A 22331-nucleotide genomic window follows, 5' to 3' on the forward strand; every position below is an offset into this window, starting at 1 on the left:
TTATTATTAAAGTAACCATAAAAGTTATTATTATTATTATTATTTTTTTTTTCAAAACTTACATGGCCAGCTGAGAAGGTCAAAAATGGTAGAAAAACAATTTGCAGCTGAGCATCAGGAAACTGAAAGCACATTGATGACAGAATAGCCATCAAAGCACCTGACTGAAAATAATATTCAATATAGAATTAATATAACAAGAATAAACAATATAGAATTAATATAACAAAAAGCTCTTGATGATATAATACACACAAAATAAAAAACAAAATACATTTAACTTTCCAAATAATTACACAAAAATTGAGTGTTATAATATATGAAAAAAGCACTATGTCATATAATTTGTAACAGGAAATCTACTTATGCAGTCATAATACAACTCGATTTATCTTATAATAATATTTAGTGCATTATAACATAAGGTTTATTTTAGCTAATATGTTACTTTTATTCTAATTTTGTTCTGTACCTTCTATTTCTACTGTCAGTCAGAGTTTAAATAACAAGTGAATTTGTACTTTAGAATGAATATTATAATAATCATCAAGTAAAATGTGTTAACCTGAAAGAATGCACTGTTTATCTAATCAACTCAAGAATTTAGTGAGTGAATATGTACTTCAGAGTGAGTATTATAATAATCATCCACTAAAATGTGTTAATATGAGACAATAAACTGCTTGTCTAGTGAACCCAAGGAGTGAAATTTTGTATCTGTAGACCATAGAATTGGTACCCTCATTAATTATGGCTGAGTAGTTCAGATGAAAATTAGATAATGTTTTATGTTGATTTAAATATTGAGTTTATAAAACCCAATAAGTAGTGTTAGCTAAAACTCTAAACTAAACTAAACTCAGTGGCACAAACAGCCCATAAAGAGCCATGGCCGGGAGTGTCCTGATATCTGCTTTCTAGACTGTGGCCTCCGAGTTGCTTGTGCATCTTAGCCTAGAAAAGTGGTCAGCTTGTTGCAGGACCCCCAGTGTTTAGTCCCTAAGCGAAGTTGGTACTCATTTTATTGCCCCAATCCAGGAATGAAAGGCTGAGTCAACCTTGCCTAGGCCAAGGATCGAATCCCGGATCTATGGTAGCTAGCATTTGTTAATTTTTAGTTGTGCTAAAAGTTTTAATAAATTTTTTGGTTAAGTTTTAATTCTTGTATGTGTTACTGCAATTTAGTTAGACTTCTATTTATTTAGTTTGTAAAGATGGCAATTCATCAAAACAAGAAAGTTAGACGAAGCACAAATTTTATTGAAAAATATGTTCAACCTTATAACAGTTACATTAACGTCTTTATTGGGGGTACAAAACTTGGTTTGATAACATGTGCAATTTGTTTTAACTTGCTTATTATATATACACATGATTTTATAAATAAGTAGCACAATCCAGAAAAGCACAGTAATATCAGCACAAATATTACACAAATGATAATTACATTTTAAACTATCTTCATATAGAGTGCCCATACAGTTTTATAATGGTTTTGTAACAGACTAATAAGCATCAGTTCCCCCCCCCACACACACACACACCAAAATTCAACGCCTATGAACTTGAGAATTTAAATATCACATATGAAAATAGTTCTCATCAGCATGCATAAACAAAGCACTTATAATGCATTTATGATATTTTTGTAGATAAAATTAAAATGAAATTAAATGTTGATTATATACAACATTCTAAAAATAAATAATAAGACAAGGACTTAAACATTGGGTCTCTTTCTTTTTTAATCTCATTAAATAAACACAATATTTAATAAAAAAGTCATAAAATAATTCTTTTAAGCATCTTTTAAAGTTTTTATAGCCTCCAATGTATTTCTTAAACACCTCCAACAACACTTGAACATCAACTCAATATGCACTGCTCACAATTTAAAATACAATATCATAAAAAAAGCCATGAATAGTCTTGAAAACTAAAACCATGCACAGATCTCGACAAGTCATCCGAATCCTTAGCAGTGCAGTGCATATGCAAATCGTATGCAGAAGAAACCCCCATTAAATGATACAAATAACATTAAAATAAAGTCAATTACTTAAAGATTAAAAGCTGAATTACAACAATCAACAATATTTTGGTGAATGTAGTTACATTAAATGGTTACCCTAGATGATTGATTACCATTTTTTGATTTTACTACAAAATAACAAATAAGGCATTTATTAAAAAGAAAAAAAAAAAAAAAGGTTTAATAGATTTTGTCATAAAATCCTAGTATACTGTATGACTTTGGCATGATTGTGAAAATTTTCCCAACATCAAAATGACCCGTTTACTGCTCATCATAATGTCACCAAATTCCATGTGTACTGCATAGTCAGGCCCGCGCAAACCTAATCGGCGTCATGCAAATGTCTAGTGAGCACCTTTATGCAGTGACGATATTAAAGAGAAACTGCTTATGGTTAACACTTAAAGTTAAGTATTATTAACATAAAAATTTTAAAAAAATACATTTTCTATTTTAATTTTTTTAAATGTGCAAGCATTTTGCGATTTCTTAAAGCCCATGCTCAAACATATTTATTGAAGAATGATACATTATAAAAAAAATAACATTGCAAGTGAAGCAAAACAATATACTAAGCGCATTGGATAACAAATATACTGCTTAACACTATTTATTTTCTTAAAATTAAAAACAAATAAATTTACGCATCTAGTAAGTTTTTACCGAATAAATTGTTATTATCAGCATCGTTTACAAAAAGGTGCAGACTGTGATTACAACAGGGCACAAAAAATGCTCTAGGGTTGATGTCCAAAATTCTTTTCTGCCTACCTCAATGTTGTTGACAATGATATAGAGTTTCAACCGACATTGCTACATATATTCCAGAAATTTGTAAAAACTGCAGTTCATGTGCAAAATCTATACTATTTATATAGTTTTCATTTTTATTAATTAATACTTTTTGAAGTTTTTGACATAAGCTGAGCTGATATATAAATGGAAATATATGATGCCAATGGGTATGTAATGGTAGACGCATTCAACAAATTGCTTAATCTTTATTTTGTGTCTACTGTTGCAATCGTAGTAGTAACAATTATATTTTAGTAATTTTTTCTGGTGATTGCTTATTGTTATTGTTAGTAAAAAAAGTTAAGTGTAGTTACTTTTTATGTTACACTTAGCTTTTTAATTCAGAAAAGTGATGATTGAGCATAATTACTAAAAAAAAAAAATTTACATGAACCATTTGTTTATTAAATTTGACATATTACGGAATAACACTGAGTTTATAATGTACCTATTTGAGATTTGATGTGAAATAAAAATATACAAAGTGCTCTGAAATTACAAATTGGCCATTTTCTCATTTTTAGCTGTACGGAAACCAAAGAAAACTTATTCGTTATTTCATTACATCTTAAATACATATTTTAAATTTGATTCCTTTCTTTTAATAAACAAAAAGAGAACCACTATCTCCTTGAATTATTTGGTATTGATCTAGTAGTTCACATTTTTCCCAGCAATGGTTAAAGATATACTCAGTTTTTCCAGAAGGAAGGTAAAATGTTTCAAACAGTTACTTTCCAAGTGTTTCTTAACAAGAAGTGTTTCTCGCAATGGTCCTTATAATAGTTATTTTCTACTTTTATTTTTACTTGCACTTTTTCTGTTTTAATTTTTTCCCAGATGTCCAAAGAAAAACAGAAAAAACTGTCTGAGTATCAGAATTTACTGAAGAAAAGAAAATGAGAGGAAGACTTAATAAACCAGAATTTTAACTTACTTAGCTTTTCCAAAACCCAGAGCATACCCAAGCTGACACTACCAGCACTAGTTGTCCATTAACGTTTCAGCTACCATTGAATTGGAATTATATATATATATATATATAAACAACAATCAAAAGGAGTTAGAAATTGTTTTCAATCGTGAATTACCATTAACTTCAATCCAGCTGGTCAAAATAACAGAAAAAATAATAGTGAAATCTACAATTCTGCAGTAGATAGGCATTTAAACATAATGATACGCATATGGATGTAAATTTTGTTAGATGTACGCTTAGTCAAATCTTACCAGACAACGAAAACGTTAAAAGGGATTGGTTACTAAATTCTGAGGAAAAAAATTCTGTGCATTGTTTTTGTTGCAAAATTTGCATTTTTTGAGTGACATAAGATTGGGTAGTTCTGGATTTGATGACTGGAACTACTTAAGTGAGCACTTAAAATGTCCTGACAACAGTAAAATGCATTTTCGGAATTTATATTTTTTGTCAGATTTCTTAGGATGATCAGGAAAGAATAAAGTTGTTGATTTAGAATTTCAAAATTTATTAAAGAAAGAAACTAAGCATTGACGCGATGGTATTGAAAGAATTATCTATGCCATTCAGTTTTTAGCCAAATGAAACTTAGCCTTTCATGGTTTCAATAACAAATAATTCGAAAGAAATAATAATTTTTTTAAAGGGCATAGAAATGATCGCAAAATTTGCCCCTATCATGCCTGTACATCCTAATGTCAATGAAACTCAAAAAATATGCGAATATTATGGGATAACATAGAACAAATTATTTAAATAAGGTCAAACAGGCAAAGTATTTTTCTATTTTACTTGACTGTAGCCCTGATGCCAGCCATCAAAAGCAGATATCAGTTTCTATGAGGTATTTTAATTTACAAAATAGAGATGTGATTATTAAAGAAATGTTTTTAGTATTTTGTCTTGCAACAGATACGATGTTGCACAAATTACTATGATTGCAACAGTAGACACAAAATAAGGATTAAGCAATTTATCGAATGCATCTACGGTGCTGGCATCTACCCTTACATATGCAGTGACATCGAGTATTTTCACGTCCATTAAGGCATAAGAGAACACCAGAGATGAACTTCTGCCCTGGTTATAACCTTTCGTTCAAATACGACACTGCTCTAGAAGGAAGGAGCACCCAGACCTGAGAAGCTCGAGGCTGCCTTAATTAAACGCCCCAACATCTAGAGAAGCTCCAAAGACCACTAACCTATCGATCGGGCCGATGAACCAAGACTAAGCCGAGTTGACAAGAATACTCAGCAACTCACATTCCACGTCCTTTTTCTGGAGGGAAGGTAAATATATCTGCCATTAACAGGGACCCCAGTCTTGGACAGCAGAACGAAGACACTTAAACACTATCAGACAAACCGGGCCACCAATCTGACCTGCTAACACTACATCATGGTATACAGACATTGGTTACAGGCACCCCCAGGGGGTATTTAAGGAAGGACATAAATATGCAGTTTTGAGGCTCCAAGCACTCCATGAAAACCTCAAGCAGTCTTGCTGAACTCGCCACAACTCCACTGACAGAGGAATTTTCCTCAAGACAATCATAAATATCTGACTACGTAGCTCCACCAAAAACAACGGAACATACAAGACAGTACCATATGGTCCCTGCTGAGCCTGAAACAGCCATCACCAGTGGTCACTATAGTCCTGTGAAGACCGATTTTATCCCCTGTGACCCAGACTGACTATATCCTGTAGACTGTGGCTAATCCTGACATAATCAATTGAAGCAGAACATTTTTAATATCAAATAATATAACTCTGTATAATAAAAAATGACTTTTTTACATTATCATATAACTCTGTATGTAATTAAATGGTACTACATATAACCAAAAATGGCTTTATTATTTCATAAGCAATTAGAAATGATATTCATTTAATAACTTTATAGTATGTAATTAAATCGTTAAAATGGGACCCTTGTCAAGTAAACATGCTTTTAACTGCAATTCAAACCTTTAACAAAAAGCAGAAATGATTGAATTAACATGATCAAAGCATTTGAGTAGGCATATTAAAAAGTCATTTTGAACCACAAAAAGTTGTAAATATTCAAATACAACTTACTGCTCCTAATGTTGTCACAAATCTTCCAGTACCCACTTTATATAGATAACTAGTAAATGAGGATATTACTCCTAAGATTATAGAGAAATTTAATTAATGTATTTGCATAATAAAAATAGTTTAAAACTGTTTACATAATAAAAATACTACAAAATTCATTATTATTACTTTACTCTGCAATTTAATGAACTACTCCATACACATCTTTTATTCAGAAATGTCATGAAATGCTACTTCAAATATCAAATGCAGAAGCTTAAATCATATAAAATTAATGGCTTAGAAAGTGGAGAGAGTTTAAATCTAAATAAATAATAAATACAACTGCATAAAATAACATTAACATTCTGAGTGGCATGACTTTCAGATCTGCTTACATAGAATTATATCTAAACAGCATTTATAAGCCAAATTTGCATAATATTTTAATTTCTGTTTTCATAAATTTTCTATTATGAAATTTTTTCATAAATATTTAGATCATTAAAGAAAATAAGAAAACAAAATGTTTTAAGTAATAAGGTAATATATGACACCCTGATAAAAATCTCGATCGTTTTAGCATGCATGGGGTTAAATTACAAATATCTGTTCAAGAAGAATTCACTAACATATTCTTTACATTCAGTGTCTTTAAACACAGAAACTTTATACACTTAATGAGTCAATGAAATTTTTTGAATAAAGAAAGTTTAAGCCATAGAAATATAACTAACTAGAATCACCTATTATTCAATGTAATTTTTAAAGGGAACAGTAGCTTTTAAATTTTCAAAAATTTAATTTTGCAATATTTTTGTAGCCCAATCATTTCTGACTGAATTGATTCCATTGTTTTTACTACACATTCATTAATTTGTAAGATAGTGAAAATAATGTAAACATCGAAATAGCTGTTTTTCTTACACCTACAATGATGACAGCTACTGTGGTGTTTGCTTATAATTTAAAGGTCCTAAGTTTGGATTTCATGCACTGAAAGCCAGCCTATTTTAAATAAAAATATGCCAATGGAAGAACACAAGAGGAAAAGTGATTTTAATTTAGTTTTGATATATTGTTATCGCTTGTTATGTTTGCAGTAGAAATTGCGAAAACTAAGACAAAAACTGGGATTTCGTTTGACCTTTGTTACTTTGATTCACAGTAATTGAGTTAAGTTTATTGCTTGTGTTTTCGAAGTGTATCTCCAATGAATCTTTTAATTCCTTTGTGTGGAAACTGTGCCCCAAAGCTAGTCAAGTAAACTTACTGCACAGACTGCTGCACATGAAGCCATTATATCATTCAATGATGAGGTATAGGATGACTAGAGTGTATGAAAAGAATAGAATGGGCTTTCATGGTAGGACAAGGAGCAACTGAATAAAAAAAAAAAAAAAAATAAAATAAAAAAAAAGCTCATTAAAATCAAATCTGCGATGCTGAAATCAGTACTTCAGCAATGAGTTTAGAATCTCATAGAGAAAACTTATTTCAAATGCTGTAAAATTTCAAGCATAGAAGGAAATATAGGGTATTATATATGACCTTTCAAATTTTAAAGCGGTTTCATATTTTTTTCTAATAAATTTAAATATTCCATAATGACTTTATTATATATATTTCTATTGTCTAACCTGAGATACATCTGAAATTATCTCTAAGATTTTCTTTTTTTTATTTAAGTGGATTTGCATACAAATAATAATCATACATAATATATCAATACAAAAATCATTAATATATTGGTGAATTGTCATAGTTACATGGATAAAATGCATTTTTCAAGAAAATTCAGAAAACAGTACTTTGCTCATAAATTAACTGCTTTAACTGCATTTATCTCAAAATACTATTTTTTCAACTTGCACGCAGGGTATTTCCGAAACTATTCAAGTAAATCTCTTGTAAATTTGTATACACTTAACAACAATTATGACTGCTTTTGAATTATACAGAGATTGATATATATCGTAAATTACAAATTTTATGACTTTATTAAAAGCAAAAATTATGTAAAATTAATTTTTATAGTATACATATTTTTATAGTATTATATATTAAAAAATGAAAATTTTAAAATAAATAATACATAACAGAACAAAATCAGAAACTAAATCTTTTCTTTAATTCAGCATTAAATTTATTAATATACAGTCAATATAAAATTTAATGTTTTGCATGCAGTGAAAAAGTGAATTTTCAAAAAATTAAAATATTCTTTTATTTTGGATAATTTTTAAGTATATATATATTGATTTTTTTCATTTTATTTTTTATTATACTATCAATAACAAATCTACATACTCAGAAAATTTTATGCACATAACTGAAAAAGTATGCTTTTCAAAAAATAATAAACAGTGGTCAAATTGCAAACATTTTCGTCTTGTTAAAAGTATACTGCCCCTTATTATAAAATATTTTTAGTAACAAGACAATATATACCAAATGACAAAAAATCCCGTGAGTTGATAAAGGTCATTATGCCAGGCATGGGGTTAAATTAACACAATATCTGTCCAAGAAGAAGCATTCACTTAAAATCGGCACATTCTTTACATTCTGTGTCTTTAAAAACAGAAACTTAATAATCTTTATGGATCAATGAAACTTCCTCAAATAAAAAAAAAATTAAGACAATACAATAAAACTATCAATAAATAACAAGAATTAATGCATTACCTATTGTTCAATGCAATTTTTTAACTGATATTAATCTTTAAGAAAAAAGTTTGTATTAAAATTTTTAACTTTAAATTTTCAGCTGCATGAATAAAAAAGTTATATAAAGAAGAAATATACAGTAATCCTCTATGTTATTAAGTGATGCATTCCATAAATGTTCCCATTTCTTGAATTTTACACAAATCAAATTTATCAATTGCTTAGCAATAATTTCATAATTTATGCAATATATTATTATTATGCAAATATATATATTATTTACAAAGGATTATTTTATAAATGTATTCAGCAGAATTTACTCAGACATAAATCATAAAATATGAGAAAAATATGAAAATGAGTAAAAAAATAACTGAACACTTTTCAAATCATAAAAAAAAGTCTTGTGACAACTAATTTGGCTCTAGCAGAAGAGTCAGCACAGGAGATAGATGATTATAAATAGAAATACTGTTCTCTGGCAACTTCCATCCCTCTCAATGTTGAAGATTGAGGGTAATTAGATCATTCCAGTTATCATGTTGAATATATTGTGATCGGCATCTTACAAACACCTCTGGAGTAGATTTTATGGGCATATCATTTTTACTTGCAGTATCAGTGCCTGTTAACTTCTGCCTCACCTTTGACTGTTAACTTCTGCCTCACCTTTGACTGTTAACTTCTGCCTCACCTTTGACTTTTGCTCTGCAAAGATGTAAGCTTCTTGAATCATTCAAACCTAAATCCACCTAGCACTAGTTTTAAACATACTTTCCAGGGCTGCATGTCAGCATTCTCTTATAATTCTTTATATAAGGACCTATGTTTCTCCTGCATAATGATAAAACTCAACAGTACCCATTTCTACATCAGATCTTTGATCCAATATGACAGCAATTTCTCCCTCTCCAAAACTGGACCTAGCTTCTTCTATTGTTAATCTTTGTGCACCTCAAAATTATTACAATTTTCAAGGTTTTGATAATGTTAGAAGTTTATCCTTCACTATTGTATTCACTGTAGAAATAAATAAATTTATATCCTGAGCTACTGTTGTTGGAACTTTTCATAGGATAGAGGGCGCTGTTGCGCCAAAGGAATTCTGTTTTTTTTTTTTACATTATGTAATTGTAGTTCGCCATTGCAATGTATGTGTATTGCTGTGATATATTTTGGTGTTTTCATTAAATATAAATGAAAGATATCGTCATGAATATTTTGTATCCAAATCAAGATCAAATTTACCACTGATGCAAACTCGTCTAAACAAAATTAGCGTTCGAACAAGAATCGTCAAGTTATTACTAGCCTTTCGAACTACGCATAAGTATCGTTATTCGCTTCGTAACATGTGGTGCTGTCGCCGGGAATTATCGTAATGGTGGGGTGAGTAAATAGTTTTGTTGAAAATTTGGTTGAATAGAATACTTTGTAATTGTTGAAGTAGTAGGGTTGTTTGATGTTGTTGATCTTGTTTGGTAAAAATTTACAACTTTAGGTTTCGCATTTACTGAATATTTGCATTGGTATTTGCAAGTAAGAAAATGTTGTGCTTTCTTAGAATTAGAATTTGTTGTTAATGCTTGAAGTGTGATTTGTTGTTGAAAATTACAGTTTGTTTTCTTAGAATTCTAGAATTAGAATTTATTGTTAAAGTATTTGAGGGGTAAAATTTGTTGCTAGAAACTGTGAAAATGGCTAAATTGTTAAAGCTTCGAACTAAGCGTGACACACACCGTGAACAAACATTAAAGTTAGTAGAAAAAATAAACATATATTTGAATGAATCAGATATTGACATAGATGTATGTGATTCATATTTAGAACAGTTGAATAGTAAAATTGAAATTATTAACATACTAAATAGTGACATTGATGAATTGTTGAAAGAAGAACAAGAAATTAAGGATGAAATTAACACAGTAGATGAATATAACGAAAAAATAATACCAGTTAAAGTAAAGTTGCAAACAAAATTAAATCAATTGGAAAAGTTCCATATCAGTCAGGTGAACAAACAGTAAATCCAGAAAATGTTCACGTAGAAAATAAAACTTTGCATTTAGAAAACAGAACTAAACTTCCTAAACTTTCACTTCCTCGATTCTATGGTGAGCCTTCAGAATATTTAGATTTTTGGAATCAGTTTCAGAATTCTGTACATAATAATTCTAATTTAACTGAGGTTGACAAATTTTGCTATTTAAAGTCGTTATTAGGTGGTAAAGCCCTAGCTAGCATCAAACGATTCTCAATTACTCCAGAGAATTATAAACAGGCTGTTAAATTAATTTCTGAAACATTTGGCCAAAGAGACATTTTAATAAATGCTCACTTGTCAAATTTATTAAATCTGGCACCTGTAAAAAATGCTTCTAACATTCAGGCCCTTCGTAACCTTTATTTTGAAGCCCAAACTCAAATTAGATGTTTAGAGGAATTAAATGTCAAATCGGAAACATACACAACAATACTGACTAACATAATACTAAAAAATCTGCCAGGAGAATTGACTCTTGAATTTTCGAAGCAAAATATAAATAATTGTCATGATTTACAGGAATTGATGAAGTTTTTACACAATGCTATTAGTGCAAGAGAAAAGGCATTCCGTATTTATAATAATGTATCTTCATATAATAATTTTCTTTCTAACCAACACAAACAAAACAATTTTCGAAATCAGAAACGAAACTTTCATCCGAGTCGCAAAAATCAACACGCGTCAGTAACAGAATTTATGGCGAAAACTTCCGAAGTTTGTTTATTCTGCGGTCAAGGTCACTGTAAGACTGAATGTGAGAACATGACTGTACAGCAAAAAAGGGATAAATTAATTAAGGAAAGGAGATGTCTCTTATGTTGTAACACAAACTGTTTTGTGAAAAAATGTAATGCTAAACAGTGTTCATTCTGCTTTGGTAGACACGCCAAAGCTATTTGTTTTAAATTTGAAAATTCTAGCAAGTGTAAATCTAATTCAAAACCGGAAGAAGAAAAACCAAAGGAATTGGAAATTCAGCCTACTATTTCGAATTCAGTTGTAAATGATAGGAATGTGATTTTATTGCAGTGTGTTAGGACAGAAATTGTTGGTCGTAAATCGTCAGGTACAGTTATTGCAATGTTTGATAACGGTAGTGAGAAGAGTTTTATTAAAAGAAATGTATCTATGAAGTTGGGATTAAAATGTCTAGGGTCAGAAACATTAAAGATTTATTCATTTGGAGCAAAGGATCCTAGGTTGCAAACATGTCGCAGAGTTGAAGTGAGATTGTGAAATATTTTAGATGGAAATGAAGTCGTAATACAGGCGTTGGAAACAGATGAAATTTTGAGGGCGGCAATTAATTTGCCGAATGAGCGTACAAGAGCTGAAATGGAAGCCAAGGGATTAACTTTAACGTGGGGTTATAATCAAGCGTCAGATGATAATGAAATTTCCTTGTTAATAGGTATAGATTTTTATTGGAAGTTGACAAAAGGTTTTGAAAGGTTAAATACGTCTTTGGTAGCTGTAAACACAGAACTTGGATGGTCCTTGCAGGGAAATTGTGGTGATATGAGTAAAGCGGCTGCTGTGAACTTAGTTTTAGGTGATCAAAGCACAGTATCAGCTGAACTCAGGCGTTTCTGTGAACTGGAAAGTTTAGGTATTGAAAACAAGGAAGCGGAGTGTTTGACTTTAGTGGAACAGGAGATACTTGATGAATTTAATAATTCTGTTGGGTTCATAGATGGAAGATATTGTGTAAAGTTGCCGTGGAAACCAGGTATGCAGGAGAAATTAGCAAATAATAGAGAAGTAGCTCGGAAACGTTTCGATAGTCTGGTTAGGAGATTTAGAAATGATACAGCTTTTTATGAGGATTACAAAAGGGTAATTGATGATTATCGTAAGGAAGGTATCATTGAGAATTCGTCGTCAGATATTGAAGTGTCATATTCTGAGCAGTCATTCTACTTACCCCACCACGCTGTCATTCGCGAGGACAAATCTACTAGTCGACTTCGAATCGTGTTTGATGGTTCTTCTCATGAAGGAGGACAACTTTCAATTAATGACTGTTTATTTAAAGGACTAAACTTGTATCCAAATCTACTTGAAATGATTTTAAAGTTTCGACAAAATACAATCGCCTTCACAGCGGATATAAAGCAAGCGTATCTACAAATTTTGATCGATCCTAGTGATAGAAAATTTACTAGATTCTTCTGGACTGATGATATTGATTCTAATTCATATCAAGAAATGAACTTTAGTAGAGTTTTGTTTGGACTAAAACCAAGTCCATATTTGTTAGCTGCAACTCTGAAATATCATTTTGATAAATGTAAAGAAGAATTTCCTGATACTTGCAAATTACTGTCAGAATGGTTTTATGTCGACGATTTGATTGGAGGCGAAGAAGACTTGCAAGCGGCTTTGAAAATTACGACTGAAAGTGTAGAGATTCTCAAAAGATGTGGCATGATATTACGAAAATGGAAAACCAATTCCATGGAACTGCGTAAGCTGTGGAAAGATGTTGAGTTCGACATTGATGAGGAAAAGAGCTCAAGTACGGGACTTGACTCACCACCCAAGGTGTTGGGTCTAGTTTGGGATCCAGATGCGGACAGTATATCTTTTAACGTGAAAGAATTATCAAAGTTTGTCAAGAACGGAACTGCTTCGAAAAGGTTTATTCTTCGAGTAGTGGGTCGTATTTATGATCCTATCGGATTTCTTGGGCCTTTCATCATAAAGCCGAAGTGCATTCTACAGGAACTGTGGAGTCATGACATAGACTGGGATGATAAACTTCCATCGTCACTGGATCACAAGTGGCAGTTGTGGTGCAGTGAAATCGAACACTTAGAAGATCTCCAAATTCCTAGATGTTATTTTTCAAATTTGAACTGTAAATTTATTTCATTTGAAATTCATTCTTTTTCAGATTCATCTCTTTTACCCTATGGAACTGTATTGTATTTAAGAGCTATATCTGAATATGGGAGGATAAGTATCAGTTTTATTTGTTCTGAAAGTCGTGTAGCTCCTCTGAAAGGTCTTACATTACCAAGACTGGAATTAATGGGAGCTTTATTGTCCGCAAGATTAGTCCATCAAGTAAGTAAATGTCTTAAATTTAATACTTCTAGTTATTTTTGGACCGACTCGATGATTACATTATGCTGGATTAAAGGACAAGCTAGTAAATACAAAACTTTCGTAAAAAATAGAATAGAAGAAATTCAATCTTTATCAGATACCAATAATTGGGCTCATTGTCCTGGTAAGGATAACCCTGCAGATATCTTGTCCAGAGGAATTTCTGCAGCAAATTTAGCTACAAACCATCTTTGGTGGCACGGTCCACCGTGGCTAAGCCAATCAATCACCTGAATACTGGCCTACTGAAAGAGAGAACTTAAAATCTACAGACATAGACTTAGAGCTAAAAAGAGAATTTGAAAGTACAGTGCAAAATAACTGTTTGGTAGAAAATTCGAAATTTATTTTAGATTTAAGGAAATGTAGTTGTCTGTTAAAAGTACTAAGAGTAACTGCACTAGTTAAACGGTTTGTTAATAAACTTCAAAAACGACAAACGATTGCAGGTCCCCTCACAGCAGAAGAGCTTCAAAATGCTGAAATAGACTGGATAAAACATGAGCAAAACATAGAGTTCAACTTAGAATTGCAGAACCTTGAAAATGGTAAATCGATTCTTAAAAACTCTCCACTTTCAAATTTAGCCCCATTTCTCGACAGTTGTAGTGTATTGCGCATAAAAGGAAGGTTAGAACAAGGAGCATTTACAAAGGATGAAGCTCATCCTATACTTCTTCCTAAGCAGTCTAAATTTACAGAGTTAATTATTATTCGAGAACATAATAAAATTTTTCATGGTGGAGTTACATTTACGCTAGCCAAAATTAGGTCTAGATTTTGGATTCCATGAGGTAGACAAATTATAAAAAGAGTATTAGGTAACTGCCTAATTTGTCGAAAGTATAAGTTGAAACCAGCTAAACAAATAACTAGTCAACTACCTAAATGTAGAATTACTGAAAACCCTCTTTTTACTGTAACTGGCATAGATTTCACTGGCCCAGTTTTAATAAAATCAGGAAAGGATACGCCTCAAAAGGCTTACATAACATTATTTACATGCAGTGTTACTAGAGCTGTGCACATAGAATTAATCACAAATATGTCAACAAAAAATTTTATTTTGTCATTAAGGAGATTTTTAGCTAGGAGAGGAAATTGTAAAGTTATCATTTCCGACAATGCTAAGAGCTTTAGAGTCACTAATGAAATTCTTAAAGAATTTGCAAAAATTATAATAGATTCAAAATTGAAAGATTTCATATCAATAAACAGCATAACTTGGCAATATATTGCACCTCACACACCTTGGTGGGGTGGTTTTTATGAAAGGCTTATGAAAAGTATCAAAGATCCTTTGAGAAAGGTTCTCGGAAGGGCTCTTCTTAACTTTGAGGAAATGATGACTATTCTATCAGAAATTGAGTTAGTTTTAAATCATAGACCTCTTACTTATGTCCATAATGAAATAAAAGAGCCAGAAGCTCTTACACCTGCCCATTTCTTGTTTCCAGGGCAAGAAAATATTTCTTATCCTGTACATTTTGCCGACCTTTTCAGGAATGAACCATTGAACAGGCAGACTTTGACTAGGAGAAAACTGTATCAAACTAATCTTTTGAAACAAATTTGGAAAAAGTGGAAGGAGAATTATCTCCTCGAATTACGGTCTGCGCATACTTTTATAAATCCATCTCCTGAAAGGAATCTTAAAAAGGGTGAGGTTGTATTGCTGGAGGGGTCGACGAAATCAAAATTTTTATGGCCTATTGGAATTATAGAAGAAGTTTATAAAGGTAGGGATGGGTATGTGCGTTCATGTTTGATTCGTACTTCTCAAGGACTTTATCGAAGACCCGTCCAATTAATCTATCCTTTTGAAGTTTAAAGTTATATATATATATGTTTGTTTCATGTATTGTATTTAATTTGAAATGTAGTTTTCAGTATTGATTCGTGCATATTGTTTTTTGATTATATCTAAATATATTATTGATATGTAAATTTAATGTGCTCTTAAAAGAGCACAGGTGGGGTGTGTTGGAACTTTTCATAGGATAGAGGGCGCTGTTGCGCCAAAGGAATTCTGTTTTTTTTTTTTACATTATGTAACTGTGGTTCGCCATTGCGATGTATGTGTATTGCTGTGATATATTTTGGTGTTTTTATTAAATATAAATGAAAGATATCGTCATGAATATTTTGTATCCAAATCAAGATCAAATTTACCACTGATGCAAACTCGTCTAAACAAAATTAGCATTCGAACAAGAATCGTCAAGTTATTACTAGCCTTTCGAACTACGCATAAGTATCGTTATTCGCTTCGTAACAACTGTTGATATATTTTTCTTGTCTTCATACATAAAAATGATTCTCAGCTTTTCTTCTAAAACAATTTCAGACCATTGTTTCTAGATTTGTAATTGGTGCCATTAGTTTTATGTTTTGAATCCATTTTAAGAGTAAATAAGCAATGAATACTAACAGTAATATGTAAGTGATTAAACTAATCACTTGAATATTATTTGAATGCATAAAATATGGGTCTTGAAAAGAAGAAATTGTTTGTGGTGTCCTTATTTATAGCTGGTTTTTGTTTGAAGAACTGTACAAAGCTCAAATCATGAAGAGGGAAACCAAATTTCTGTCAGAATTTTTAACACTGCATGATATGAAAATAATTATTGCAGATAAAATGTTCTTCCCCCCCCCCAAAAAAGGCCTAAGATTTACATACAAGACCTAGTTTATATGCAAAAATATATTATTATATATAATATACGCAAAAATTACAAATTCTGTTTCATTCTAAATTAGAAGTACCATGAAAAAATCTTCAAACTGACATTACTTTTGATTTACTTTCTGTGGTGCTTCTCATATACAATTAAATATATAAATAAATAAATATAGATGTAATGGATACCTGGTAAACATCCATTATTTATCATATCCTACCTAGTGACAAAATGTTTGACATATCGTGATATGTCCAAACATTCAGCAAATTAAATATAATAAATTCATAATAAAAAAGAAAAATTCCTTTCTCTTTTAATTTTAAAGATTTTTATAACTATAAAATATTATAGCAAATATTTAGAAAAATATTTGTAAATAAAAAAAAAAAACTTTTCAAAATAAATTTCTCAATTTATGAAAAGCGATAAATTGTTATAAATGTTTTAAATGTTAATAAAGTGGCAAAAGCTTCCTTATTGCGGATTTATATATGTTCATTATCTTCAGAATAGGCAAAATTTTGGAATAAATTTAGTGCTTTTGGCTGAATTCAGTTGCACCTTTTTCTACAAAGTAAACTTGGTCTTGAAAACAGCCTCTCACTTCATATGCTAGGCATGGAAAACTGCAGCTTGACAGCTATATGCAGTTCTCTGGTCTCTTAACTGGAATTTTCAAGCTGCATGCAGCCCTTTGGTCTTTCTAATGTGACTTATTGCAACAAACAATAGGTTTATTTTTGAAGTATAATTGCATTTTGAATGCAAATCATGGAAGGGCATGCTTCTTTATTAGTCAGCAAATTAATGTCTTAAATTATACCACATGTGAAATAATTTAATTCATTTCAAACTATCTGCTGAGTGCTAATTGACAATATAATAAATTATATTCATCAAGATCTAATACCTTGAAAATTTTAATATTCTTTATAGGGTAGGACTTTTATTTCGTCCTCAGAGGGCTTGGATAACTGCTGATGAAACTTCTTTAAAGGAGGAAAATGCTGTCTGAACTGGGGCTCTTTCAGTTTGGGAAAGAATTTTGCCTGGGAATCCATGTTTAGATTTTTTGACTTATGAAATAAAACTTCACACTCATACTTGGTAAGAAGACCCAACATAATTTTTACATATAGCAAATGTGCATTAGCCTTCAAAACTAATTTTCCATCCCTAGACAAGCCATGTCATTTTATGCAATATTTTGCATAATTTTTGCAACCCCTAACTGTAATATGTTACAGATACATCACAGAGCTTTATCTTTCATGATAATCTGAGGCAGAAACCACTATTTATTTCATCTACGATTGTTATGCTTTGAAATTTTTAGGGATGTGAGATGAATGGAATTCCAAAATTTTATGAGGAAAAATTACTTCAGCTTTCTACTGCAGAAATGACAAATATAATAGCAGATGAAGATTGTAAAATCTATCTCTTAAGATCATGTGAAATTCTTTTTCCTACAAAAGAAATGTGAACGTCTAATCCCTCCTTTATGTGAGTGAATGTTCATGAAGATTATATTTCTGAAATAGTAAGAGCATTATTATTATTATCACCAAAGGGAACAAAACACAACAAATAAAAAAAAAGAAAAAAAAAGAAAAAAAAGAAAGAACAGGACTTGGATTGGGATTAGTTTGTGTCTTCCTTAAATACGATTTGTTTGCTTTCTTTTTGCACTCCTGAATGCATTTCTTTTAACTTATAGCTTGGGTTTTGTTACTCAGTTATATAATTTTACAGCTACATTTCTCAATGATAAACAGTATTTTACAATATTTATCTTTTATATGGATTATATTATGAAGTACTAGTTTTAAATATGTGCGATCTGGCAACAGATAAAGTTAGCAACAAATATCATATCAATTCCAATTGGCAATACAACTTTCACACAATTAAACAGATTAACCATAAATAAGAAAAACCCAACTTATCAGGAATTTAAAAATATACTTTTTGTAAAAACACAGGAATTATGACTACACAGTTACGATTACTACCTCACAGGGAAATATTTTTCATCAGCTTCAAAACACGAAAATTGAGTATTGATAGGCAATTTCTTTTATCATATGAAGTGAAATTTTAAATAACAACGTAAACGCAGCATATAATTTTAAGCAATAGTACAAATTAGCAATACTTAAAATATTGAAAAAAAAAAAAAAAAAGAAAGAAAGAATTTGTGTACCTGCACTGCAATAAAAAGCCAAAAACTGTTCTTTGCCAAAAAAAGAAACTCCACTAGTACAGAAACTATACAGCACATACATATTAGCAGCCAAATGTAGAAAAGAATTATGACTAAATGTTGACAGGAACATTGGCAAACATGAAGATTCTAAATAAAAAAAAACATGAATTATGAATATAGCAATTAGTAAAAACAGAAAATATACACAAAAAAAATTAATACAATTCTTATACAATTTCTAAAAAATGTCTTTCTAGAATTCATATAACTGTAAAATTCATGCAAGATGATCTTGAAGTTTTTATATCCTAAATTAAAAGTCTTATTTTTGACTTTAGATACGAAAACACTGAGTAACTTCAAAATTTTTTGTGTTTTTATTGAGGCAATACTTTTCTGGAAATTTTTATAAAATATCTCAGAAATTTTTGCTCATGTTCAATAGTTGGTAGAAGAATACTATGGAATTGTCGAACGTTCTGTTTAGTAAAAGGCCTTGATATGTTGCATGTTACCCCTAAGCAACAGTGACATATACACAAAAAAACAAAACAAAACAAAACAAAACAAAAAAATCAAGGCTGAAAAGAAACAAAAATGTTTGTTAGCGAGATACTATGGAATTGCTGAATGTTCTGTTTAGTAAAAGGCCCTGATATGTTGCATGTTACCTCTAAGCAAGAGTGAGGGGGAAGAAACAAACACACACACACCAAAAAAAAAAAAAAATAATAAGGCCGAAAAGAAACAAAAATGTTTAGTATAATTTGAGGTACAATGTTGCAAAAACAAATCAGACAGTATTAGAATTAGGTATATAGGACAAAAATGCTTAATCAAAAATGCATGTGCTAATATTGGTTTGCTTTCTACTCTTCAAAAATGATATAAAGGCAACTCTAAGTTCTTAATGTTCAGAAAGAACTCATAAATTTAAAAGATGCAACCAGTTGCTAGTTAATAATAGTAAACACAAAATCCCTAGAATTTCTGGGGAAATATGGGTTTCATATTCATATTAACATTAATGTCCTAAGATGTGTAGCAAATTTTGCCCTGCCCTCCTCTGTCCTCCCCTACCTAAAACAAAAATCTCTGCACACACATACAGATTCAAGTTTTTAGACGGCAAACTATCTTACCAATAACACTTTTTAATACCTTACAGCACAGATAATTGGTTTCTTATACAAGTTAAAAGATATCTGTTTTCAAAGTTAGTCTGTATTGGTTGTCTGAATAAATGCAGTCCTCCAGTTACCCTAACCTGCAAATGAGAGGATAGATAACTGATTTTTTTTTATTTTGAAAGTTCTGGCTTTAAAGTAATTAAATTTAGAACATTCTAAAACTGTTTGCTTGTGCTGATATTCAGTTAAACTATATTAACTACACCATGATACCAGATATGATATTGAAAATTTTCAAGTCCTGTTACCATAATAGTTTACGAAATCTTTGCTTAAAAACAAGGGTCTGTGTTTCCAGATCATAGCTCAGAAGCTTAACATTTACACTCTATGCATGTACAAGAGACTTTTATATCTTAATTACTTAAAAAAAAATCTGATGTGTACACCCCATGACTTCCTTGTATGGAACTTTAAATTATATGCATTTTTTCTTGCATTTTATTTAAACTTATTACATTGAATTAAACCTACTTCGCTGACAGTGCATAAACCACAATAGAATAAATGTATTCTTTAAAATTCACTTTGTTTACCATAGCGACACTCTGGCGCTAGGTTTACTTAACAGTATTATATTTCATTCATTTTATAACTCAGAATGCACAAAATATATATCATTTAAAGAATTATCTAATCGTTGCCACATGTTCTATTCAAATACTATAATAAAGCTAGAACTATGTATAAAAGAAATTATGCAAAAAAAAAAAAAAAAAAAAAAAAAAAATTTTTGCACAGACGATTGAGTATTTCTCATTTAATTAATTCAGTTCTCACTTCGCGAGAAGGCAAAAATACATAAAAACACAAAATATCTATATTAAAAATTACGAAGTAAATCTCAAACGCTTATTTCCTCGAAAAAATTCCAGAAAGAATTAAGCATGATTTAATTGGCAATAATAAATGAATGTGTTATCTTTGTTGTTGCAAAGATAAGTTTCTCTAGATTGGCAACAAATCCACTAGTCTTCTGTTTCAAATGTAAACATCAATGGCCGCCATTAAAAACAGGCTTAGTGGCAATTAAACAACTTTAAAATTGCTGATAATTCTAAAAATATTGCACACAGATTTACTAAAGGCATAAATTCCTTAACCGGAAGATAAAAAAAACATAATTCAATCATTTTTAAAGCAAAAAATGTACAATTTACAAACATATAAGAGTAAAGAAACTGAGATCACTGAGCCGGGTAATAGAGTGGATATATTTATAAATATATTTATATACGTTTGGTGCGGCCGATTGCAACCAAAATACGAGGTGCACATCTACATGTTATAGCAGTCCTACATACAGAATTTCAATGTTCTGAAGCTACTCATTTTTGAGTTATGCGAGATACGTACGTACGCACGTATGTACATAAGTTCGTACAGACGCCACGAAAAATTCTCTTCAGAATTAATTTTAAAGCAGTTTTATAATTTTTTTGAAGGAAAAGAGTATTTTATTATGTCCTTATGTACAGATATCAAGCAAAAACATCGTTAAATTGCATTCGATAGCGGTCAAAATGGATATTTTCGTTGAAATATGCTGCCTGAAACTTTTCGCGATTACAATACTTCCTTTTTACTTTGTACAAGGAAGTAAACAGCATTAATGTTATTATTATTTTTACTAATGAATTTTATTTAAAATCCTCCTTCTAAACTCAGCACATATTGCTCAACATGAGAGATCTGTCTAAACAGCAGCAGCAAGAAAGACAAAAAAAAAAAAAAAATTATATGTTTGCTACCTGTTATCAAGCAAAGAGCTTTTTGTGCCACATTTCAGCAAAACAGCTGAAACAGAAAGCATTCCCACATAAAATTCAGTGACTCAAAACTCCCTAAACCAATGAATGAAAGACTTACTAAGTATGGTAATTGATTTAGACTAACATTTAAGTTCTAATTAGTTTCCTTTTCTTCCTTTTTTTAACGGTCAATAAACTCTTTTTGGTATGATTTCTGTTTTTAGCTCTTTTTTTAATAAAGATATTACATTACATGCTACAACCTAATTAAGGTTAATGCATTAAATTGCTATTTATTTATAGGTATTCTACGATTCTGATTATTTTAACAATTTCTATCATTTTAAGAGTTATGAATTCTGTGACCATTTTAAGAGTTTACCATCAGAGACTAGCAAAAGTGTACACTTCGTTCTAGGACTTGAAGCATGAGCAAAGATTATACTGTGATTATACATTTGTAAGAACAGAAGTAAATGCGATATTTTTAAAGCAACTTCTAGGGACTTCACAATTTAATTTACAGAATGATAAATGGAAAACAAAAAATATTCAGTCTCAAATGTAACATAGGCAAGTCAATTTTACATTTATGTAGAATTTATCCTTAGAACGATAATAATTTTATAAAAAATTTTCAGAGAAACATATCAAGTTATTTCTCAAAAGATTTGCTAGCCTACAGCTGAATTTTACCTAATTTCAGAATCCCAATTTAATTTTTTTTTTTTTTTTTTTAAGTTACATTTACAAGTTTTCTAAAATCTGAAAAATTACATTTAAACTCAAG

General features: G+C 30.4%; 1 protein-coding gene across 4 annotated transcripts in view; it reads right to left on the reverse strand.

The window, feature by feature from the left end:
- rho-7 (rhomboid family intramembrane serine protease rho-7) overlaps positions 1-22331 on the reverse strand; it is a 79454-nt gene that overhangs the window by 25495 nt on the left and 31628 nt on the right. For all 4 annotated transcript variants that reach the window (XR_015043803.1, XR_015043804.1, XM_035372355.2 and 1 more), the window contains 3 exons: positions 18598-18747; positions 5898-5968; positions 63-164 (listed from right to left, as the gene is read on the reverse strand). Coding sequence is in view for 2 of the 4 variants with exons in the window: in XM_035372355.2 (XP_035228246.1) it covers positions 63-164; positions 5898-5968; positions 18598-18747 (323 nt within the window). In the remaining 2 variants the exon portion in view is untranslated. The remainder of the gene's footprint in view (positions 1-62; positions 165-5897; positions 5969-18597; positions 18748-22331) is intronic.

The sequence above is a fragment of the Stegodyphus dumicola genome, chromosome 1 (genome assembly GCF_044657685.1).
Source record: "Stegodyphus dumicola isolate Sdum_Otavi_A_Nest chromosome 1, ASM4465768v1".
Classification (NCBI taxonomy): domain Eukaryota; kingdom Metazoa; phylum Arthropoda; class Arachnida; order Araneae; family Eresidae; genus Stegodyphus; species Stegodyphus dumicola.